The sequence below is a fragment of the Sphaeramia orbicularis genome, chromosome 10 (genome assembly GCF_902148855.1).
Source record: "Sphaeramia orbicularis chromosome 10, fSphaOr1.1, whole genome shotgun sequence".
Classification (NCBI taxonomy): Eukaryota; Metazoa; Chordata; class Actinopteri; order Kurtiformes; family Apogonidae; genus Sphaeramia; species Sphaeramia orbicularis.
In genome coordinates this window covers 11,578,424-11,604,964 of record NC_043966.1, presented here as the reverse complement: position 1 = coordinate 11,604,964, position 26,541 = coordinate 11,578,424, and the positions used below count along the sequence as shown (strand labels likewise).

At 34.6% G+C, this 26,541-nt stretch overlaps 1 protein-coding gene across 1 annotated transcript; it reads right to left on the bottom strand.

Annotated features, from left to right (window-relative positions):
• LOC115427543 (N(4)-(beta-N-acetylglucosaminyl)-L-asparaginase-like) lies at nt 1-22,105 on the bottom strand. The gene is made up of 3 exons (XM_030146127.1): nt 21,766-22,105; nt 7,513-7,666; nt 1-34 (listed from the first exon to the last, which is right to left on the bottom strand). Exons 1-3 carry the CDS (start codon nt 21,872-21,874, stop codon nt 1-3), a joined length of 297 nt encoding a protein of 98 aa, XP_030001987.1. The 5' UTR covers nt 21,875-22,105.
• Nucleotides 22,106-26,541: the final 4,436 nt, after the last annotated feature.

Sequence of the window (26,541 nt, the reverse complement as noted above, 5' to 3'; positions counted from 1 at the left end):
TCAGGTCTCCAACAGCTCCAACCTCCATCGATCCCTGTTCAGACAACGTACAGAATTCACACTGGTGCCGGTTAGAGGTCACAGTTGTTAATCAGTAATTACTACTCTTCATAACATGCATGATTAAACACATACAATGTGAAGTGCACAGTGTTCCTTGTATTTTCTCAGCGGTGGAGTGGATGCAGGCAGTACCAGGGACAGATGCACTTCCACATTGTACTTGTTAAATAAGTATCAAAAGCACAGTTCTTAAAGTAAATTTACTTTTCTTGATTATGCGGTAAACAGTCCACTGAGTCCACATTAGCAACATGCAAACCATCATCACTTTACCCAAAAGAGCTTATTATTATGCATAAGCTATTTACACCAAGTGACCTAAAAAAAAATCCTCTACATTAAAATACAACTTAGCATTAACAGCCCTGCAATCATACTATATCTGTAACACTATCACCATTATATTAAGACTGGATTAAGATTAATCCTCCCGAGACCCAGGAAAGTAACATTTTTGGCTTTTTTTTAATTTTTTTTTTTTTACATTAAATAATTGCCTTGTATTCAAGAACATGGAGGGAATTTGGATGGAAAAACCTGAGCCGTGACTTCATTACACCTAAAGTGAAGAGCAAACAAACTGCTTCCCAACATACATGTATGTGGAAAGAGAAGCAAACCACACACACATCCTCTGGGAGTGTCATAAACTTAACTCGTTCAGGGAAAGTGAACATAACATAATGAAAGACATTTGAACTAGAGAAGCACTCGGACAGCGCAGACCTCCACCAAGGCAGATCAGTCCCCCCCCAATCACCACCCAAATTTAATCATTTGTCCCTTGTGCCAGTATCAACATTTCCTGAAAAATTCATCACAATCTGTCCATAACTTTGAGTAAGTGGCGATTTTTTTGTTTTGTTTTGTTTTGTTTTTTTGTCTGTCTGTTCGCAAGATAACTCAAAAAGTTATGGACGGATTTGGATGAAAGTTTCAGGAAATGTTGATACTGGCACAAACAACAAATTATTCAATTTTGGTGGTGATCGGGGAGGGACTGATCTGCCTTGGCAGAGGTCTGTGCTCTCAGAGTGCTTTTCTAGTTTGAATATGTATCTCTGTTAAAATGTGAAAGACCTCAATAAAAATGTGAGTATCAAAAATAATAAATAATGCCTTGATTGGAAACAGCATGATGAAACTGTTTTTTTTGGGGGGTTTTTTTCCAGATACATTTTGTTACCTCCGCCAGGAGGTATTGTGATCACTTTGCTTGTTTGTTTGTTAGTTAGCAAGATAACTCAAGAAGTTGTGGACAGATTTTCATGAAATGTTCAGGAAATGTTGATACTGGCACAAGGAACAAATGATTAAATTTTAGTGGTGATTGGGGCGGGGGGGCATCTGTCTTGGTGGAGGTCTGCGCTCTCCGAGTGCTTTTCTTGTTTATACACAGAATTTACTTTCCAGTGGACAGTGTTTATTTGTTTTGTGTAAGTAAAGCTGTAAAACTCTTAACCCCTTCAGGAGGATATCAGGGTGAGGATTTACTGATAAGATCAGATAAGATAAGCAACATAGGGATATTTAATATATGTTATATGTAAGGATTAAAGTAAGAAAAGTTTGAAAATACTTACAAAATGTACAAATATATAAACAGCATGATGCAACAGTATTTCTGATACATTTTTATAAAAATTTTTATGGAATGTACTTTGCAGTGGACAGTGTGTTATTTATTTTAATTTTTAGTGTGTTGTTTTTTTATTTTTATTTTTTGGTAAGTAAAGCTGTAAAACTACCTAACCCCTACAGAAGACCAAAATGCATTGTTGGGTTTCAGGAGGATATCAGAGTGAGGATTTGTAGATAAGGTAAAACTTATCTCACCATGGAGAAATTTCAGTTAACAGCAGCAACATACGAAAAGCAAGTGCAGAGAAAAAACACCAATGAGCAAAAATAATGAGAACAAGAAAAGCACTCGGAGAGTGCAGACCTCCGCCAAGACAGATCTGTCCCCCCACCCCCAGTCACCACCAAAATGTAATCAGTTGTTCCTTGTGCCCAGTATCAACATTTCCTGAAAATTTCTTGAAAATCCGTCCATAACTTTTTGAGTTATCTTGCTAACAAACAAACAAACACACAAAGCAAAGTGATCACAGTACATCCTGGTGGAGGTAAAAATAAGAAATTTGGTATTTATTGCGCAACTATACTTACCAGCAAAGAACAATATTACTCATATATTTGCACAGGAAGTATTTATTATAAAGTTTTTCAATGGTATTTTGGTAAACCCTATGGATGTTTGAATAAACGGAGTCTATGAGTAAATAAAATTCTTTGTGGCTGATACGTTCTTGCTTTTTTCAGTCACGAGACGTCTCAAACCTTAGGTGCATGTTGTCTTTTAGGGACACATAGTTTCATATTAATGCCCCTGTGGCCTTTATTATTGTAACTCCTTGCATTGTTCTCACAGTGGAGGATCTGTTGGTGCAGGATGCAGTGGAACACCTCCTCACTAGAACAAATCACAGGCAGCACATCAATCTGGTCCTAGCGGCAGTTCACTGCTTCCCCATCAGATACAGGATTGATTTAAGATTTTGGTAATTATGTACGAGGCACTCTACAGGAAAGCCCCAGAATATATAGCTGAGTTTCTAGTGCCGTGTTCTAGAAATAGCAACCTGAGATCCTCTAACAACCATCTGCTGTGGATTCTAAGGTCCAACCTAAACCTTCAAGGGGACTATACATGTTCTTTTCATGCCCCTAAGCTATGGAATTCACTGCCCACAGAAATCAGATGAGCATCAGAGTCCTCTTAAAACCCACTTTTGTATCTTATTGATTTCATTCCATTTTAAGTAGTATTTCATATTGATTTGACAATGTTTTATGTATTTCTGTTGGACTTTACAGTGTAAAACCTACGCCTTGTTATTTATTTCATGCTGTATTTATGTTCTTTTCTTATCTGTGTATTGTTTTGTCTTGTAAACTATTTTTTAACGGTTTGGAAAGGTGCTATATATAAGTATGTCTTACTTATTCACTAAACTATGATTTCTACAGATAAATGTTTTTTCGCTTTTGCATAAGATGCTGTGTTTGAGTTCTCTTTTTTTTCTTTTTTTTTCTCCGAACTATGTAATTAAAACAACATACAGACCAGCAGACACACTACTTTAAGATGTCAGTAACCTTCACATACTAATATACTGCTTGTCACTCGTCCTCATCCGCTTATCTGGGTCCGGGTCGCGGGGGCAGCAGCCTCAGCAGAGAAGCCCAGACAGCCCTCTCCCTGGCCACTTCCACCAGCTTTTCCAGGGGAATCCCGAGGTGTTCCCAGGCTAGCCCAGAGGTATAATCCCTCCAGCGTGTCCTGGGTCGGCCCCGAGGTCTCCTCCTGGACGGACATGCCAGAGAGGCGTCTGGGAGGCATTCTCACTAGATGCCCAAACCACCTCAACTGGCAGTGGTTCTACTCAGAGTCCCTCCAGGATGTCAGAGTTCCTCACCCTATCTCTAAGGCTGAACCCGGTGTTGTGCCAAGGTACGTATCCTCGCTAAGAATTGTTTCCCCTGGTTGCGGGAGCATAATTTTGACTTTATCTCACAATTATGACTTGCCATGGGGATATTTTTTTTCAGTGCTGGAAATGTTTCCACCACTGAAAAACATAATATAGTATGACATAAAAAGTCATAATTATGAGATATGAGTGATACTTATGAGATAAATACTAAAAATTATGGGATAAAAAGTCATGATTATGAGATAAAAGTAAAAACTATGTGGTAAAAAGTCATAATTATGAGATATGAGTCATAATTATGAGATAAAAAGTCAAAATTATGAGATAAAACGTTACAATTCTGAGATACGAGTCATTATGAGATAAACAGTCAAAATTATGGGATAAAAAGCGATAATTATGAGATAAATGGTGAAAATTATGAGATAAAAAGTCATAATCATGAGCTAAAAGTTGAAATTATGAGGTAAAAATTGATAATTATGAGATAAGAAAGCCATAATTATGAGATAAAAATCAAAATTATGAGCTAAAAAGTCAAAATTATGAGATAAAAAGCCAAAATTATGAGATAAAAAGTTATAATTCTGAGATATGAGTCACAATTATGAGATACAAAGTCAAAAGTATGGGATAAAAAGCCATAATTATGAGATAAATAGTGAAAATTATGAGATAAAAAGTCATAAGTATGAGCTAAAAGTCAAAATTATGAAGTAAAAATTCATAATTATGTGATAAGAAAGCCAGAATTATGAGATAAAAATCAAAATTATGTGGTTAAAAAGTCATAATTATGAGATAAAAGTCATAATATGAACTAAAAGTTGAAATTCTGAGCTAAAAAGTCATAATTATGAGATAAGAACGCCATAATTATGAGATAAAAAGTCGAAATTATGCTCCTGAGGCAAGGGGAAACAATTCTGAGCGGGGATATGTACCTTTGCACAACACGGGCCACCTTGCGAAGAAAGGCCGCTTGTACCCGCAACCTAATTTTTTCGGTCATTACCCAGAGTTCATGACCATAGGTGAAGGTCAGAATGTAGATTGACCGATAAACTGAGAGCTTTGCCTTTGGGCTTCGCTCCCTCTTCACCACAATGGACCAGTTTAGTGTCCACACCACTGCAGACGCCGCCCCGATCCACCTGTCAATCTCCTGCTCCATCACTCGTGAACAAGATCCTGAGATAAACTCCACCTGAGGCAGGACTTCCTCTCTGACCTGGAGTGAGCACTCTTACCTAATACACTGCAAAAATCTAAATCTTACCAAGTGTTTTTTTTCCTCATTTCTAGTCAAAATATCTCATCACACTTAATTCAAGGTTTTTGTTTTTGTTTTTTTGCTTAATTCAAGCGAAAAAATCTGCCAATGGAACAAGTGAAAATTATCTTGGTAAGATTTCTTGAAATAATATTTTCAAGATCTATTGTCTAAAAATAAGTTCTTATATCTTACTGAAAATTTACTCTTTAGGTGATTGTCTTTTTTAAGTGTGATGAAATATTTTGACTAGAAATGAGAAAAATACACTTGGTAAGATTTTGATTTTTTTCCACTGTTGTTTTTTTAATTTTGTAATTATAATTTAACATTTTACTTTCATTTTACGTACATGCGCTAAACACATAAATTATGTTACATAGTGCATTTTTATTTTGTTTGGTGGAGGTAAATTAGTCCTATTTGTCAACAGTTAAATCTGTTTAATGAACATTATGTTAATTTATCAAATTTTCTTTTCTATTGTACTGGTCCATGTTGCAGCCTTCATCAGTGTGAACATAAAACAGGCCCAAGGGTCCAAGTTTACGGCTCTACATAAACTACAGTAACATTAAAATAAATAATTCATTCATTGTTCTGGTTCAAAAACAGTCCCAGCTGTAAATATCTGCAGTTTGGGAATTGTGTGGTTTACTAGTAGATTCACTAATTTTATAAAATGGCGTCATAAAGTAAAAGTAAACAGAAGTATTTGATGAATCGGTGTTCGTATTGGTCCTTTCATTCAGAGTTGATGTGTTTCTCTGAACCATCTTAAATCCTGTTTTAATCCTTTTTTAAATTTTGGTAAATCAGTGCATCTCCTCTTTATCCCCAGGGTTAATGTCATAACACAATGCATCGTGGATAATTTCCTTCTGGTAAAGTGTACAGAAGGTGCTGCAATAAAGGGCTCAAAATCCATGATTAAGTTCTCATTCACTTCACAGTTTTCAGAATGAGGTCACACCAAAATACTGCTATGGTGGGGGGATTTGGGGTTATTTAGTTTAGATTATCTTTGTTTTGGAAGGCATGAGTTTGTTTGAACATTGCTTTTGGTTTGATTAATACTATCTGTGTGATCTTAAGACTTAACTACTCTGCATTTCGGCTAATAGCGTTCATTTTGTCATTTGTTAATGTAATATATTTTTCTTTTTTCTTTTGTTCAGACCAGGTATAGTTTTTAGATGTTACCTGCTTGACGTCAGCAGCATGTCGGATGACACTTCTGACAAAGACTGGAGTCACAGTCGAAACTGTCAAGCAGGTAAAGTCTAAAAACTATACCTTGTCTAAACAAAAGAAAAAAAAGTATACTCTGCGTTTCTTTTAATAATGTGAATAATTTATTTTATGTTATTATTTTGTGATAGATGGATCTGATCACCCAGTGTATACTTGGTATATACTGTGTATATATGTTGTAATTATCCAAATTACGTCCAAAAATAACGAAGCGAGACTCTCAGTTTAAAAATACGCATTCATTTTACTGTGTGCGGCAACTTGAAAACACATACAACTTTTCACAACTCGTGGCATACATACATCTACTTCTGTGAAAATTTCCTATACCTCTTGGGTAATGCTAAGCCTCATGGGAAACGTAGTTATCTTAATCTTAGCATTCACTATGGCTTATTTTAGCTCAACTTTTAACATAAATCACAAATAAAATATACTGTATATTTTACTCAGAAATAAATTATCATGAAATTGCATATGTATCATGAAATTATAATAAATCCAAACACAAATTACTTGTACTTTATCTTTCCCCAAATAAAGTCACAACAATATATAATGTCAGTTGTTTGTGTTGTTATGTATGTTTATGTTGAGTCAGTTCATTTCTTATGATACTTTGTTGTTTAGTTAGTTTAAGTTACTTTTGTTTGTTGTTTTTCTTTTGTTGGCCCAGAACTTTTAGAACTCATTCTTTCTGTTCTTTGGGTTTAATAGAAACCCTTATTTGTAAAATAATCCTGTGTATTCTCATGCCTGTGGTCGCTCACAGACATCCTATAGAGTTACAAACATGTTGCAGCTGTTTTTAGGGTTTCTTTTTTGTCATTGTGGAATAATCATTGTCTCCGGTGGGTGTGTAAATGTTTGTATTTAAGGATCCTAATGAGACTCTTAATTAGTGCTTAACTGAAGAAAACCTCATTGGAAAGGTCATTTGGTGATGCTTGTAAAATATTAAAAATGCATAGATGTTCAAAGCACAATTGTAAAACTGTTACACAATCTGTCGGCTAATTATGCAGGTGCATAATTATAGAAATCAAGCATTAATCAGGCTGTGGGTCAGTCTCGTATTGATTACAGTCATAGATGATTAAGAAAGGAACATTTCCCTCATCATTTCTCTGCATTTTATAAAAACATACTTTACTTTTAGAAAGTTCACCATGAGAGGATTTTTAGAATTATAGCTTCAAAGTCAACATCTAGGGCAAAAATATTAGATCTACAAAAACAGATCTGTGTGTGGTGTTTGAGAGAAGGTACTTCTAAGCTGCTAATGAAAACACTACAGATGTTTTATTTATTCCTTTTCCGCATTTGATATTTACTGATTCTTTATGTCTCGTTAGAAAAATATTTTCACCGTATACGTTTCTCCTTATTTTACTTTGAAAGCGGCTGAGCTCGGAGGTTTACCCGTTCATGATCATGGCGTCCAGCGTGGTCTCTCCGGTCTCATCGGGGCTGCCTCCATAACCCACGCTGCCATCACACTGCTCCGTTTCACAGCGGGCACAGCCTTTCTCCACTGCATCCAACACCGACCCGCCAGACTGCAGGGCGTCCCAAGCTACATTATAAAGCATAAGATATGAATTACCCCCTGGGGACTCAGGAAGTTCATCTGCATCTGATGATCCACACAGGGTCACAGGGTGGAATCAGCCATCTTGTTTCTAACAGGTAAGTGTATTTGATCACTCTTGCAAACAAAACACTGCAACATGCATTAAATGGGTTAAAAAAAAAAGTGAATTCTTTTCTAATATGAATGAATCCATGAATTGATAATTTCATTTCGATCTGTGCATACTTGAGATTTAGTGATTTATTCTGAATATGCAATGAAATTTAACATACAGTCATGGAAAAAATTATTAGACCACCCCTTGTTTTCTTTTATTTCTAGTTCATCGACGCGTTTTATTTCTCAGGTTCACCAGCTGACAAAAACAAGCATATCCACCACTTAGTGAAGATGACTTCACTCTACTTTTTTACAAGGCTGGTATTAAAACATCAGGCACAACACAACTGCAGTCAATTACAAAAGATCATAACGATTTCTATGTATAGTTGTGGAAAAAATTATTCGACCACCCTTGTTTTCTTCAATTTCTTGTTCATTTTAACGCCAGGTACAACTAAAGGTACATTTGTTTGGACAAATATAATGATACCAACAAAAATGGCTCATAAGAGTTTAATTTCAGAGCTGATATCTATCCATTTTTCATGGTTTTCTTGATAATAACCAAAACATGCAATGAAATTCAACAGTCATGGAAAAAATTATTAGACTACCCCTTGTTTTCTTCAATTTCTTGTTCATCGATGCGTCTTATTTCTCAGGTTCACCAGCTGACAAAAACAAGCATATCCACCACTTAGTGAAGATGACTTCACTCTACTTTTTTACAAGGCTGGTATTAAAACATCAGGCACAATACAATTGCAGTCAATTACAAAAGATCATAAAGATTTCTATGTATAGTCATGGAAAAAATTATTCGACCACCCTTGTTTTCTTCAATTTCTTGTTCATTTTAACGCCTGGTACAACTAAAGGTACATTTGTTTGGACAAATATAATGATACCAACAAAAATAGCTCATAGGAGTTTAATTTCAGAGCTGATATCTATCCATTTTTCATGATTTTCTTGATAACCAAAATCACTTCAGTTCTTACATCAATATATATGGCATTGTACTGACAAAAACAGTGCTTTTAGGCATTCCATGTTTTCTTTTCTGTCTGTTTTAGTCACATGATACACACAGGAGTTAGTACTTGATTGCATAACCATTGTTTTTGATGACTTTTGATGGTCTAATAATTTTTTCCGCGACTGTGTATGTGTGTAATTTTTACCATCTCACTGCATATAATGTGCAAATAACTTCAACTAAACTAAATTCACAAAGAAGTAGAATATTATATCCATTTGTTTTATGGGAGACAGACCTGAATTCCAGCAAAAATAAACATATTAAAATGAAATTCACTACTGAGTAAATCTGTCAAAAAGTAAAACTACTCACATTTAGTTGGGTTTCATCACAACCAATATCACTTCAGTTCTTACATTAATAGTTATGGGATTGTACTGACAAAAACAGTGCTTTTAGACATTCCATGTTTTCTTTTCTGTCTGTTTTAGTCACATGATACACACAGGAGTTAGTACTTGATTGCATAACCAGTTTTTGATGGTCTAATAACTTTTCCACAACTGTATGTATTAATGTGAGTGAGTAGGTAAGGTGAGTTCATTTAGTTATTTAGTTTTCACCTCATGTAAAACATCTTGCAATAAATGCGTAACTTAAAGTCCTGAACTGCAAAGTGAAAACGGACAGTGTCAAAGCCCAGCTGCCTAGAGAATACATAAAACAAATATTCGTCTTTCTTTGTACATAATAAACAAATAAGGAAACGTGACTGTTTTTTCTGTTCTCTTTATCCTCGTCTTTACTTTATATTCACCCTCGTCTGCCCTCCTTATCCCTATCAGTGTCGCAAGTCTGGGTCTTTAATTTAGTTTAATTTCAGAGTTGATATCTATCCATTTCCCATGGTTTTCTTGATAATAACCAAAATCACTTCAGTTCTTCATCAATATCCATGGCATCGTACTGACAAAAACAGTGCTTTTAGGTATTCCATGTTTTCTTTTCAGTTTGTTTTAGTCACATGATACACACAGGAGTTAGTACTTGATTGCATAACCATTATTTTTGATGACTTTTGATGGTCTAATAACTTTTTCCACTACTGTGTGTGTGAACAAGTAAAACAGAAATAACTAGAAGCACTCGGAGAGCGCAGACCTCCGCCAAGACTGATCAGTGGCCCCCCCGTGGGCCCCTCCACCCCCGATCACCACCAAAATTTAATCCTTTCTTCCTTATCCCATTTCCAACAAACCCTGAAAATTTCATCAAAATCTGTCCATAACTTTTTGAGTTATGTTGCACACTAACGGACAGACAAACAAACAAACAAACAAACAACAAACAGACAAACAAACCCTGGCAAAAACATAACCTCCTTGGCGGAGGTAATAATACAAAAATCACCAATCAAGACAATCTTGGAAAAAAAAACCCAGCACAATAGTTTCATTTATGTTCCTGAAAAGGGGTGGGAAGAAATGCAACTTATTTAATTGCTCCCCTTCTCCATAAAATATTAATAAATAAATAAATAAATATATACATGTATATATATATATATATATATACACATGTGTATATATATATATATATATATATATATATATATATATTATATATATATATATATATATATATATATATACACATGTGTATATATATATATATATATATATATATACATACATATATATATATATATACATACATATATATAATACATATACATATATATATACATATATATATACATATATATATACATATATACATATATATACATATATATACATATATATACATATATATATATACATATATATATACATACATATATATACATATATACATATATACATATATATACATACATATATACATATATATACATACATATATACATTTATATATATATATTTATATATATATACATTTATATTTATTTATATATATATATATATATATATACACACATACATACATATACAGTGTATATATATATATATATATATATATATATATATATATCTATATATATATATATATATCTATCTCCCTCTTCTTTTTACATTATTCTTTTATATTTACATATATACTTACACAGATCAAAAATTATTCCACTGAAATTTCCCTCACACTCTGACTAGTAACTGAAAAACAAATTCACAGAGGCCTAAGGCTTATTTATGCTTATCCTGTTCTCATCCCTTAAATTACCCAGAATACCACCGATGCACATGAAATCCTCACAAATCGGTACATCAATATGAAGTTATATCCCTTAATTATGCCACATTTAAGTCATACTATACATAATAATCCTTAAGTTTTGCATATTTCAAGGCCTTTTTTTGAAACTCAACAGAAAGCAACACAGTTCCATCTCCAAAAACAGAAACACATCTACACTGTTGCCCATAAAGTTGGAATAATTTTGTTTTCAGACACATTCCTCTTTTTATTCCATATTTCTACACTTCAATAATTACCGATGTCCAAGTCCTTTATAAAAAGCTGTTTGTTTTTAGATTTTAAGATAAGTTGATACTAATTCCTCTGCAGTTTGTGATGGTAACGCACTGATAAAATAGAAAAAAGTAGAAGACGAAGTGTGTAGGGTACTGAATCAAAATCACAAGTTTTTTTATGTTACGTTTTTATGACTATATACTAATAAAACATGTATACCTGTAACAGTGATTTCATGTTTGTTAATCTAAAATGAATCTAGTGCGATCTGCAGCCTTTTTACAAATATTTGTACATATTTTGGTCTGTCTGAAATACGGCAGCCCATTTACAGGTAGAGGAAGCTGTTTTATTTTGTGCTATTTTTCTCCTGTTTTTGTTAGAAAAATAAGATCCTGTATTTTGTTTTGCTTTCTTTTGCTAGGTAAATAGTTTCAAAATAGTCTGTTTTGTTTGTTGTGTTGGCTGCGCTCACCCTGACACTCTCGTTTAATAATTTTGCAAAGTAATTATTTACTTTGGGACTGCACACTCGTTTGGCTTTGGTCTTCTTTGGGAGCAGAGAAGAGAGAAATCTCTTTTATGTTGAGATTGGGTTCCCCTAGGCCGGCCATAACACTAATATACTACATCTCTGCAGTTACATCTTCCAAAATCTGACACAATGGACCTTTAAAGTGCCACATTTATTCTCTTAAAACACTAATGAAGACTCGTAGGTTCCCCTGTGATGAAATCAGTTGCACAGCATTAAAGTTCAGCTGGTTTAGAGCTGCACACAAAAAAGTATTCAGACTTAACCTGTTATTTATCTATACAGATGCATTTATAACTAGAGCTGCACAATATATTGTCTGAACATCATCATCGCAATGTACGTGTGCACAATAGTCACATTGCAGATCCTACAATGTAGGAGGCAAACTCAATGTGTTTTCATCTCATTTCAACCTGGGTGCCTGACACACACTGCGTGCAGCGATCCACCAATCACAATCATTCTTAATCAGTTTGCCAAAGCAGACCACACCCCTGCACATAGAGTGAGAAGCTGCTAAAAATATTGAAAAATGAGCAACGAACAAGAGAAAATCACATAATAATAATAATAATAATAATAATAATAATAATGTCATCTTTTAAGTCACTTCTTAAAACACATTTTTATAGACTTGCCTTCATGTGATGTTGTCTCTTTTTAAAGTTGAATATTTAATTTTACCCTGTTTTGGTTGTTCATTTATACTGACATACATGATGCTGTTTTATTACACTCCTTCATTTCGTATTTAACAGCATCATATTCTGTTATTTCTGCCCTCTCCACTGTGATACATTCAAAGTTAGTCGTGTTTTCATGTTTGCTGTACTCATCTCTTTTATTGGGTTGTGTTGTTTGCTATGTTTTTTCTGCTGTTATGTACTTTTGCTTTGTCTGTCAAAGCACTTTGTAAACTCGGTTTTTAAAGGTGCTATACAAATAAAGTTATAATAATAATAATAATAATAATAATACATCTGTTTTATATAGCTAGCGCTTTTCTAAGTACTCAAAGACGCTTTACAATAAGCAGCCAAGGGACAAACACAAAACAAATGAGTAAAACAGAGTTACAGTCTACTCTCGTTAAACCGCCCGCCATTATACCACCATTTCTGCCTATCGCCATCCGCCAGCCCAGTTCCATGCACAAACAACACTTATACCATTGATTTCCTGACCGTTATACCACCAGCGTGATTGCCATCGAGTACACATAAATTTTAACAATGCACTGAAACAAACACGCCAGACGCTGATCGCGACAAGCTACGAGTAGGTCTACGGAACGGCCACCGTTCATTTATCGCAGAACACTCAGTAGGTCAGGATGTCGGGAAGAGGACGTGGGATTAAGCCAAAGCCTCAAGATGATGGGGTGTCATTTCCCGACACGGTATAATAATGCATAAAATGTTTCCCCACTTTAAATGATCCCTTACAACATAACAGAATCAAGATTTATTTAGAAACGCAATTAGAATGGGTTAACGGAGGCAGCATAGACATCATATAGTAAAGACATGCACATTATGGACGCAACCCGTTGTAACGCCATTTTCGCTATACCGCCAATTTGGCCGTGAACGGAAGTTGGCGGTATAACGAGAGTAGACTGTACTACTAAAGGGCAAACAGAGAACAAATACTCGAGCAAAAAGGTAGAGACAGATACGGAAAAGAAACCACATGAAGGTAGATGAGGGTGGAGGAGGTGGAACAGGCAGTCAGACTTGGTGCCACAAAGAAAACCAACATCAGTTATCTAGAATTATTTCGGCTACAAGAAGGATGATACTGAAACACGTGTTCTGTGTCGATAGTGCCTTAATGCAGTGGTCTCCAACCTTTTTTGTACTGCGGACCGGTTTCATGCATGAAAATTTTCTGTGGACCGGGTAGAGGTGCGGGGGTTCCAATAACAAAAACCTTTGCCAGTTCAGAGCATGTGATCTGAAACACTTACACTGTATATCAGACAATTCCAATGATTCTACAGTAGAATATCGACTCACCCTAATGCAGAACCAGTCGGAACCCTGAACTTGTTTCCCTGCAACTAGACGGTCCCACCTGGGGCTGATGGGAGACACACACTCTGATTGTGTTCCATATATCCAGTCTACTCTGTATTCTTGTCTTGGTAATTCATCATCGCAGAAAACCCAGCCATACACAGATATGAGGTTGGAAATGGAAGAAGGACTTTCAGGGCTTTTGTGGCGATATCCACATATTCTGCTTTGACTTGAATCCAGAATGCACAGAGGTTTGAAGTTGTCTCAAACATGGACTGATGTGCCAGAGCAGTCTGGAGGTGCTTGTGTGTCACCTGTTGTGATGAACTTGGAACTTGGGTAGGAATCCTGATATTTCCTTCTAAATGCAGTTTTCTGTTTGCAGGCAGTCTGTGACCCTTCTGCAGCCTCATTGTTTCCTCATTTCTTCCTGAAAAAGTTCTCCAGTGAATTTAGTTTTTGGCTCATTTCTTTAGCTTGTGTTTCTACTGATTCATGAAATGGCACCAGAGACAAGAGTGGTTGTGAGGTGAGGGCGGAAATGGTCGCTTTTCAAAATGAAATCTCCGCAAGACTAATGTAAAAAAATTGCTTTAATATTGACCATCATTTTTTAGCTTACTGGCTGACAGGCTGTAAGCTATTGTCGTCATGCGGTATCGGGCGTCGGTGTCTGCTACAAAAACTCCAATCGTCTTCTTCTCTGAAACTACAATTACGATTGACTTCAAACTTGGTATACAGCTTCTTTATGATGATGTCAACAAAAGTTAGTGAAATTATTTGGATCCAGATCTGATTCTGGATTTGGTGCACCTTTAAAAATTTCCCCATTATAAGAGATAGGAAGTGGATCGATGCAATAACTCAGTAAATATAAATGATATCAAGTGTAAATTTCTACAGTCCAGCCCTGATGGGGAGATGACCAAAACATAATGGCCACATGCTGATCAGGATCTTCTTCTGGATCCGGGAACTTACGGAAAATTTAACATGGGCTCTTATGGGGAAAAAATTCAATCGTCTTCTTCTCCCAAACTCCAGTTCTGATTGACTTCAAACTTGGTATACAGCTTCTGTATGATGATGTCAACACAAGGTATTGAAATTATTTCCATCCGGATCTGATTCTGGATTTGGTGTGACTATCAAGTTGGAATTTGAATTTTTTAAAGATCTGATTGGAATATGACCAAAACATTATTATTTATTCTTGCACACAGATTCTGCTTGAATGAAATAACAAAAGCAATAGTTTATTTACACAAAATTACCGCAGTTTCTCGATGTGAGGAAGATGGCAATGCCAGAGTCCAACTTCTCACTCAGTTTGAATGCAGAGGTTGGTGGGCAGGGCTTTTCAGAGTCATTATTTTTTAACACTGAAAGGTATCTTGCTCTTATCGGTGTTGAATTAACTTTGAGAGAGTCGATTTACTTTAACACTGAATATATGACACTGACAGTGTAAAACCTCTGTTAACTCCAATTATTTTCACCAACACTGAAAGTTATCTTGTTAAATTTTACTCTGTCCATTGTTGGAATAACTCCAAAAGAATTAAAATACTTTGACAGTGCATTTTTTACACTGGCAAATTTACTGTGTACAGTTCTGATTGACTTCAAACTTGGTATACAGCTACTGTATGATAATGCCAACACAAGGTATTGCAATTATTTCGATCCGGATCTGATTCTGGATTTGGTGTGACTTTGACACATTTTCCCATTATAACAGATAGGAAGTGGATTGATCCAATAAATAAGTATCAATGATATCAAGTTGGAATTTGAATTTTTTACAGATCTGATTGGAATATGACCAAAACATGGGCTATTTCTGTCACAGAATAAATACACATAACTGGGTGATACTAAATGGCATCTGGATACATTTCCCAAAGCTTTTAATTTGGCCAGTAAGCTCCAGGGCCATTGGTCCTATTTTTTTTCCTTTGCAGCCTGGTACCACAAGATCCGGGGACCGGGGGTTAGGGACGACTGCCTTTGTTTGACCATTTACGTCAGCACCACACAGCTATTATATCCTCCTGAGTAGTTTTGGAAATCGCAATATATATCGCAGGGTTTTTAAAAAATCGCAATGTCAGTTTTTTCCAATATCATGCAGCCCTAACAAGTTCTAATGACCACACGTGCATTTGTCAGTCTCTGTATTTAGATCCAATCTGATATACAGGGTGGGGAAGCAAAATTTACAATATTTTGAGGCAGGGATTGAAAGACAGTGTATGACCAATTAGTTTATCGAAAGTCATGAGAATTTATTTGCCACAAGAAAATTGACATAATAGAAAATGTTTTTATTCTATGTGTCCTCCTTCTTTCTCAATAACTGCCTTCACACACTTCCTGAAACTTGTGCAAGTGTTCCTCAAATATTCGGGTGACAACTTCTCCCATTCTTCTTTAATAGTATCTAACAGACTTTCTCGTAATAGTTTTGCTCATAGTCATTCTCTTCTTTACATTATAAACAGTCTTTATGGACACTCCAACTATTTTTGAAATCTCCTTTGGTGTGACGAGTGCATTCAGCAAATCACACACTCTTTGACGTTTGCTTTCCTGATTACTCATATGGGCAAAAGTTTCTGAAAAGGTATGGATAATAGTGTTAGGTATGATTATGACATCAGTATATGTTTGGTTTCAAAACAATTGACGTAGTGCCTGCTGAGAAAAAACAACTAAATGTTCATTGTAAATTTTGCTTCCCCACCCTGTATGTGAAGTATGTACAGCAGTAAAAACAAATGTTTCACAGAAAAAACAGCTTCTATAAACCAAAGTGGAAATCGTATTTTTTGTACCCTCCCTTTGCGCTTCATACATCTTTAATCTTTTTGTTCAGACAATTTATCGAATGATTTTACTGATGTTTTGTACCAGGTTTCATTCAACACATCAGATGTTTCTGTTTATGCTGCTTCTTGTCATGGCGTCAGGCATCACACTAAATAATGGCTTTAACCTTTAGAACCCACTTAGTTTGCATTTTTTGTGTGTCTTTAAAGGCTGTGCACATATTTCCTGTATTTTCTTGCTGTATCTGAAGAAAAGAGCATGTGAAATAAATACATACGCTCATGTCAACCAACAAAGCAGATGGTGGCCTGAGACTTTTACAAAGTACTGTAAAGCAACATCATTTTTTTCAGCATTGTGTAGCCCTTACAATGGATTAAAGCCAGTTTTTCAGCCTACATATATGCCTCAAAGCATGTGAGTTAAAGGTTTCCACCCTATGATGACCGGTGTTATGGATTCCTAATGATCAGGGCGCCTGAACTGACAAGCATTTGGTCACTGATCCTCCAATGCCCATGGGGGATCAAAACACCAACTGGTTGCACTGCCACCAGCTTGCTACTCAATTCTCAGACCATTACACAGTGTTCAGCAGGCTACTATCACAAATTCCTCCTTTATAATTTACGAGTAATCCATTTACAAATTCAAGCTCATCTACCTTCTTTTGTAAGTGCTCTTCTGCCTGGAATTTTTTTTATAGAACGCTCAGCATTACAATCATTTTCACTTAGAAAATGCAGCAGAATGGCAGGGAGGAGATTAGGCTGCCATTGTCAGCTGCTTCTGAAAGCCCCCAAAGGAAAAGAGATCTGCATGGGCGGATCAATAGTAGTGCCTCACAGACTATAATTTTACAGAACAGATAGCAGGCCACGATTTTCACTTTTATAGTTTCCTCAGGGAAGAAAAATGATGTACATTTGATAAATTAAAGGGTATCCATCCATCAAACGGTGAGATTCTTAAGTTAAGTTGAATCACCCAAAGATTTTATCCGTTGCTTGCAATGTGTTGAACAGCATTTCTATCTTTTTTTTTTTTGTGTGTGTGTGTGTGTGTGTGAGTCGAGCTCTGTGCACCAGGTGGAAATCCACTTGACAGATAAGTCAGGAGCAATGCAGAATATTTTCAGCTTCAATTTGAACATGACCAATGTATCATCCTGAACAAAATCAAATAGAGCGAGGGCAGACCTGGCAGTAGCAGTTATAAAGTCTAGTGGGTCCCGACTGTTTCCTGACCCTATTCAATGCTCTGATAGTCTTAGATACCGTTAACACTTAAGCTGTCACAAGCATAAAAGAAAAAAAAAAAAAAAAGATGTATAATATCAAGGGGTAAACATTTTAAAACTGGTTTGTGGCTCTGGTGTTTTGCTTTGGTTGATAAACAGGTAGTAACAGGGTGCAGAGTTTATGCAAAAAGCAAGTTAATTAAGTTAGACAAGTTGATTTGCAGGGTAGATAAATACACTGGTCTACAATTTTTTTTTTTTTTTTTAGAAATTATCTGCCTCAGAGATTGAATGTCCTAAATCTTACATACTTTAATAAAAAATTAATTGGAAAACAAATAACAAACGTGCTGGTTATCTGATGTTTCAATGTATATGATAAAGTATTGTTATATACAGTTGCAGAAAAAAACGTTAGACCACCCTTTTTTTAAAATTCAGTTTCTTATTCATTTTAATGCCTGGTACAACTAAAGGTACATTTGTTTGGACAGATATAATAACAACAAAAACAGCTCATGAGAGTTTAATTTCTGAGTTGATATCTAGCCATTTTACATGTTTTCTTGATAATAACCAAAATCACTTCAGTTCTTACATCAATAGCTGTTATAATAATGTATTGTTATACATTGTACTGCCAAAAACAGTGCTTTTAGGCATTCCATGTTTTTTTTTTTTTGTCTGTTTTAGTCACATGATACACACAGGAGTTAGTACTTGATTGCATAACTATTGTTTTTGATGACTTTTGATGATCTAATAATTTTTTCCGCGACTGTATATTGTTTTATGTACATTATACAACTGAATTATAAATCTCCCACTGCAGCAACCTGAAAAAGTGAATTTTTTGCAATGTGCAGACAGTGTTTAGAAGTAGATCTAGTAGCTCTGAGACAAACATTCCTTTCGAGTAAAATCCATTCTCTCATTAATTCTCAGAAATTCACATTTTGACCCAAAGCTATATCTTGGAAACTAGAATAAACCAGCATTTTGACACAAGTTTTCTTTATTAGTGTCTCAAACTTTCATTCTGGAGGCTTTTTATTTGTAGACCAGTGTTAGTAGATGTCAGTTATGTGCCGGGGAGGCAGCATCAGACAGAAAAAACACCCAAAACAGCTGGTCAAACCGGTGGGAAAAAAAAAAAAAAGAAGATTCTGTTTTTGGGGAGAAGCTGGACACACTGAGTACTGTGATGCACACTGAGTAAGGAAATCCAGATCATCCTGTTCATCCGATTCTGACAAACCAGAAAAGGAGTGGGCGCCGAACCTCATTAAGATTCGGGACTGAGAGGTATAGAATATCCTACATGCCCACTGCCGTCAGAGTCTATAACACCTCAGTCTGATGATTCATGGAGCAATGATTCCCTTGTTCATTAATTCTATTTTTTATTTTGTTTTCTTTCTTTTTATGGAGCTGATTAAAACAGTCAATTCCCCCTTGAATATCAATACAGTTAATCTTAATGTATATACAGTCGCGGAAAACACACTTGTTTTCTTCAATTTCTTGTTCATTTTAATGCCTGGTATAACTAAAAGTACATTTGTTTGGACAAATATAATGACAACAACAAAAATAGCTCATGAGAGTTTAATTTAAGAGCTGATATGTAGCAATTTCCATGGTTTTCTTGATAATAACCAAAATCAGCCTTTTTTGGGCTTCTATTCTCTCTTGCACAATGGTGTTACTTGAATGAAAATTGTTTTTACTTTTTTTTTTTTCTTGCTGTTTAGGATGTGCAAATAAATAAAAATAAATCACTGAAGTTCTTGCATCAAAATCTATGGCAGGGGTGTCAAACTCATTTTAGTTCAGGGGTCACATACAGCCTAATATGATATAACGTGGGCCGGACCAGTAAAATAATATATATAATGGTATAAGAACTTTTGAGTGAAAAAAGTAAAATTCTGTAGTGAAAATGTTTAAATCCACGAACTGTACTTGAACATAACATGAACAAATATGAACAACCTGAAAATTCAAAGTGCAATGTTAACAATATTACACCTTAGTTTATCATTTATACATGTGCATCACAACGTACAAATCTCAGTTTATCTACAAATACACAAAACATTTAATTTTTAAAATTCCACATACGTCTATTAAGACATTTCAGGTTATTCACATTTCTTCTAAAAGCCTAGTCTGTAAATGTAAACATTTTGTGAAATTTAACTTTTTTTTTTTTTTTTACACTAAAACAAAGAGAAAATTAGCAGTTTTCATTATTTATAGGTTATGATAGTATTTTACTGGTCTGACCCACTTTAGATTGAATTTACCTAAAATGATTCTAACATCTTTGATCATTAATATCTTCAGTGTAATTTTTGCATTTTACAAATAGATCCCATGGGACAGATTGAAACCTTTGGCGGGCCGGATTTGGTCCCCGGGCCGCATGTTTGACTCCCTTGGTTTAGACTGAAGTTAAGACTTATTTTGCCTAACCCTATTTACAATTAACACAATGTTTCCATATGAAAACAAACAGACAAAAAATATTTCAATGTAATCATTGCTAAATATACAACAACAGAGGAGAATACATAATTAATTTAATTCAAGTAAATCATGTCCTTTTCTCAACTACCAATATTAATCCTAGTCTTTTAAACAAGTATTTTCTTTAGTCAATCCTGAGGTCTATATTTTTTAATAATAGTTAATTTGTACATCTTTTTTAAAAGTTTTAATTGTTTTAGACTGTTTTAATCAATCTTCCAGGCCATTCCAAAGATTATCCTCTAATGGAAATACGTACATCATCTTTTTTTTAATTTGTTCTTGCCTTAGCTTTTTTTTTTTTTTTTTTTTTTTTTTTTTAAATGCAGAAAACAGGTATTCAAAAGTCTTGAAATGTTCGAATTCATTCCTTACAGCTAGCTGAGCTAATGTTTGACACCTGTGATCTATGGCATTGTACTGCCAAAAACAGTGCTTTAAGGTATTCCATGTTTTCTTTTCTGTTTTAGTCACATGATAAACACAGATTGCATAACCATTGTTTTTGATGACTTTTAACCCTTTCATGCACGAATTATGAGAACCTTAATCAAGATTTTTTTCCTGAGTGTTTTTATTCCTCTTTAGGCATGAAAACAACTATGCGACTGAAAATTTTCTTATGAAAAATAAAATTTAAAAAAATACATTTAAAAAAAAATAGTAATAATAATTTTTAAAAAATTCTTAGGAACCTATTTTTCATGAAGTTGCCAAAATGTCCACTCAGCTGGACACCATGCATTTAATTTTTGAAGCGAAGAAACATGCATTTACTGATAATTGCGTGAAAACTATAACTATTACACTCAGGGGAGATCTACACAATGTTACCAATTCATGTCAGAAACGATATGTAATGTCTTAAAACTTTAATAAAGATATGTGTAAAAAAAAAAAAATAATAAAATAAAATCCATGAATATACAAGAGAACAGCTGTAGAATAAGTGCCCACTGTAGTGACAGTATACATGAAAGGGTTAACGGTCTATTTTTTTTTTTTTTCCACGACTGTATTAGTGCATATTTTTAATTAGCAGGATCTATGGATTTTGCACCTTTAAATTAAAAATCAAACCATCTAAACTTATAACTGCATTTTTACATTTACATACTGAAAGTAAGGACGAACAGGACTTATTGTGACAGTTGCTTAAATCATAGTTGTGTGTGTAAAAACCCTCAACAGTGTGACAATGCAGACAAGTATTACTTTCTATGTGTGACAGTGTGGGTCTATTGTGGTCTCGGTGTCACATGTCTCAGCTCTGGAGTGAATAAATACAAACTCCTCCGTTCCCTTCACTTCCCCTGTGGACATATCAGAGTTAAATACCTCATAATAAAGACATACCTGCTGCTGTTGCATCCTTGAAAGGCCACGTATTGATAACGAGAGGTAACGACGCACGTCCGAGTGGAAACAGTAAGGTTATAGTGCAAATCACAACACAAGGAAACATGGTTACGACATAAATAAGTGGGACACAGGACACACTGGACGCGTTGTTGCTATTTTACACGTCACCGTAAAAAAAAAACCAAAACAAAAAAAAAGTCTCCCCAAACGGACTAACGGGGTTTATTACATGAAACCTACTGTTTTTAAGAAAGGTGCTACCTGTAAAGAAATGTAGCACTTTGCTTTTATCAAGGTCCGGCATGTCAACTTCCTTGTTGTGTCACATGCTGAGTGGGCGGGACCTTCCTTAAAGGGACAGTACAACTAATTTGAAACAATGCAAACGTAACGAAATCTGCAGTAATTTTTTTATTTATTTATTTATTTATTTATTTTTATTATTATTATTATTATTATTATTATTATTATTATTATTATTATTTTATTGAACAATGAATGATTTAACAGTATATATATATATATACATAATAATATTACATCAAAGTAGGATAAAAGAAATAGTCACACTTCACAAAATATTTTACATTTCCAATATGTAGATACAAATGTAAGTAAAAAATAAATAAATAAATAAATAAATAAATAAATAAATAAATAATAATAATAATAATAATAATAATAATAATAATAATAATAAATCAAAATAAAATTTTAAAAAAAGCTTGAAGTATGAAATAGAAATTATATGAATTAAATAACATTATATACTTGACAGTCTTTTTATTTTACTCACTTTAGAGTTTATAATGTTCTTCAAATTATCTAAATAATTGGGAAAAAAGTGCTTTAAAAACAATAATGTAAAAGTAATGAAACCTGCAGTAACTTTTTTTTTAATTGAACAATGAACAATTGAACAGTATATATACATAATAATATAACATCAAAGTAGGATTAAAAAAAATAGTCACACTTCACAAAATATTTTACATTTCCAATATATAGCTACAAAGGTAAGTAAAATAAAAATAAAAAAAAAAATCAATAAATCAAAATAAAATAAAAAAGCTCAAGGTATAAAATACAAATTATATTAATTAAATAGGATTATATATTTGACATAGTCTTTTTATTTTACTCACTTTAGAGTTTAGAATGTGATTCAAATTATGTTTATGTTTATGTTTATGTTTACGCATTTGGCAGACGCTTTTTTCCAAAGCGACTTACAGGGGAAAACCAATTAAATCACTCAATCAATCAAATTTTATTTATATAGCGCCAGATCACAAAAAAGTTATCTCTTGACATTTTATATATAGAGTTGGTCAAAACCAGACTCTAAGTCAATTCTACAGAAACCCAACAGAATCCTCCTGGAGCAAACACTTGTGACTGGTGACAGTGGCGAGGAAAAACTTCCCTTTAACAGCAGAAACCTCGAGCAGACCCAGACTCCTGGAGGATGGCCGTCTGCCTTGACCAGTTGGGGTTAAAGAGAGAGAGTAGAGAAGGGGAAAAAGAGAGAGCGATAGAGATAGGGACTGGGGGAGAGGGGGAGAAGGGGGGAGTAGGGGGAGACACATGGAGGCGGTTGAGGATAAGTGAGTGGTGATGATGAGGGCAGGGAAGAGGCCGGACCACCGCAGCAGGTCCAGAGATAATCGTGAAAGAATCTGTGGTTGTCCTGGGAAAAACCTTATTAGAATATTTAAAATGGAATGTTTGAAAGTGCTAGGACAGGAGGTGCTCTCGGAAGAGCTGGGTCTTCAGGAGCTTCTTGAAGATAGGCAGGGATGACTCTGTTCTTGTAGCACTTGGTAGAGCGTTCCACCAACGTGGAACGACCCATGAAAAGAGCCTGGATTGTCTTGTACAAGGTCTGGGGACCACCAGACTACGTTCCCCAGACGAGCGGAGTGGTCGTGGGGCGACATAAGCTTTTATTAGTGCACCTAAGTAGACAGGAGCAGACCCACGGAGAATTTTGTAGGCTAGGATTAAAGATTTGAATTTTATGCGGGCAGCTATGGGTAGCCAGTGTAACTCAATGAGTAAGGGGGTGACATGTGCCCTTTTAGGCTGATTGAAGACCAGACGCGCTGCTGCATTCTGGACCATCTGTAGTGGTTTGACAACACAAGCTGGGAGGCCCGTTAGAAGAGCATTGCAGTAGTCAAGACGGGAGATAACCATAGTCTGCACCAGGAGCTGGGTGGCCTGTTCGGTTAGGTATGGCCTGTTATCTAGATAATTGGCCAATTATCTAGATAATTGGAAAAAAGTGCTTTAAAAACAATAATTTAAAAGTAATGAAATCTGCAGTAACTTTTTTTTAAATGAACAATGAACAATTGAACAGTATATATACAACATAATATTACATCAAAGTAGGATAAAAAATAGTCACACTTCACAAAATATTTTACATTTCCAATATATAGATACAAATGTAAGTAAAAAAACAAACAAAAACAAAACAAAACATAATAATAAATCAAAATAAAATAAAAAAGCTTGAAGTATAAAATAGAAATTATATAAATTAAATAACATTATATACTTGGCATAGTCTTTTTATTTTACTCACTTTAGAGTTTATAATGTTCTTCAAATTATCTAAATAATTGGGGGGGAAAAGCGCTTTAAAAACAATAATTTAAAAGTAATGAAATCTGCAATAACTTTTTTTTAATTGAACAATTGAACATTATATATGTACATAATAATATTAGATCAAAGTAGGATAAAAGAAATTGTCACACTTCACAAAATATTTTACATTTCCAATATACAGATACAAATGTAAGTAAAAAAAACAAAACAAAACATAATGATAAATCAAAATAAAATAAAAAATCTTTAAGTATAAAATAGAAATTATATAAATTAAATAATATTATATACTTGACATAGTCTTTTTATTTTACTCACTTTAGAGTTTAGAATGTTCTTCAAATTAAATAATTGGGGGGAAAAAGTGCTTTAAAAACAATAATTTAAAAGTAATGAAATCTGCAGTAACTTTTTTTAATTGAACAATGAACAATTGAACAGTATATATATACATAATATTATTACATCAAAGTAGCATAAAAAAAAGTCACACTTCACAAAAAAAAAAAGCTAAGGCAAGAACAAATAAAAAAAGTAGATGTATGTATTTCCGTTAGAGAGGTTAATCTTTGGAATGGCCTGGAAGATTGATTAAAACAGTCTAAAACAATTAAAACTTTTAAAAAGATGTACAAATAAACTATTATTCAAAAATATAGAGCTCAGGATTGACTAAAGAACATATTTGTTTAAAAGACTAGGATTAATATTGGTAGTTGAGAAAAGGACATGACTGATTTGAATTAAATTAAATTAAATTAAATATGTATTCTCTTCTGTTGTTGTATATCCAGGAATGATTACATTGAAATAGTTTTTGTTTGTTTGTTTTCATATGGAAACATTGTGTTAACTGTAATTGGGGTTAGGCAAAATAAGTCTGAACTTAAGTCTAAACCAGGGGTGTCAAACATGCGGCCCGGGGGCCAAATCCGGCCCACCAAAGGGTCCAATCTGGCCCGTGGGATGAATTAGTGAAATGCAAAAACTACTCTGAAGATATTAACAATCAAGGATGTCAAAATAATTTTAGGTCAATTCCATCTAAAGTGGGTCAGACCAGTAAAATTCTAGGGATGCACCCTAGATCCATCCCTAGAATTTTACTGGCTCCGATACTCAGTGTGTGTACTCGTACTCGTAAAAGTAATCCGATGCAAATGCTCCGATACCACTTACAGCCGTTTGACATTCACAGTTCAGTGCAGCAGGTACGAGGAGGAGGAATAACATGTGTGGAGTGTGAATAGTGTGGAGATTTTTTTTAAATAAATGACGGTTGGGATTCTGTTGGGTTTCTGTAAATTGGCTTAGAATCTGGTTTTTGACCAACTCTATATATAAAGTGTCATGAGATAACTTTTTTTGTGATCTGGCATTATATAAATAAAATTTGATTGATTGAGTGATTTAATTGGTTTTCCCCAGTAAGTCGCTTTGGAAAAAAGCGTCTGCCAAATGCATAAACATAAACATAATAGTAACGCTGACTGACAGTAACATTACAGATACAGACAGATACGGACGCAGATGTTCTGTACATTCCATCCGTTTTCCAGGTGCTGGCGGATGCGTAAACAGAACTAGGGCCCCGAGCCCCTAATGAGAATACCAGCGGGTGTACGGAGCAGTGCGGACCACCGCCAACAGAAGTGAAAACGAAACTTATTACTCTTTTCTCTTCCTGCTGAAGCTTCGCTTTTAAACCTTTGTAGCAAAAATGCTGCAATATTAGTATCACATTAGTGTTACCTCTGTCATCTCCATGTTTGTTGTTATTACTGACTTTCTTCTTCTTCTTCTCAAAAACCTTTCCTCTTCTTCGTGGTATTTGTCCAGTATGGGTAATTCAGAGCGGCGCCCCCTGGTGGATTAATTGAGAAACACTCATTCCAACACATTAAATGTCAGTAGCAGCACTTTGTTCCAGTCAGACTAATGACAATGACAATAAAGCACATTTACAAAAGGAACTAAGAACTGGAATGGGATTATTAAGTACTCGTATTGGTACTCGGTATCGGCAAGTACTCAAATCTAAGTACTCGTACTTGTACTCAGTCTGGAAAAAAGTGGTATCAGTGCATCCCTATAAAATACTATCATAATAAACTATAAATAATGAAAACTACAAAATTTTCTCTTTGTTTT

What these genes read in the sequence shown, in the direction of transcription:
- LOC115427543 (XM_030146127.1), bottom strand. Translation starts at nt 21,874, where the DNA reads ATGTTTCCTTGTGTTGTGATTTGCACTATAACCTTACTGTTTCCACTC. An exon ending in CAAGGATGCAACAGCAGCAG is followed by an intron (nt 7,667 to 21,765) that starts GTATGTCTTTAT and finishes TTTATAATGTAG; the next exon opens with CTTGGGACGCCCTGCAGTCT. An exon ending in GACGCCATGATCATGAACGG is followed by an intron (nt 35 to 7,512) that starts GTAAACCTCCGA and finishes TTGTCTGAACAG; the next exon opens with GGATCGATGGAGGTTGGAGC.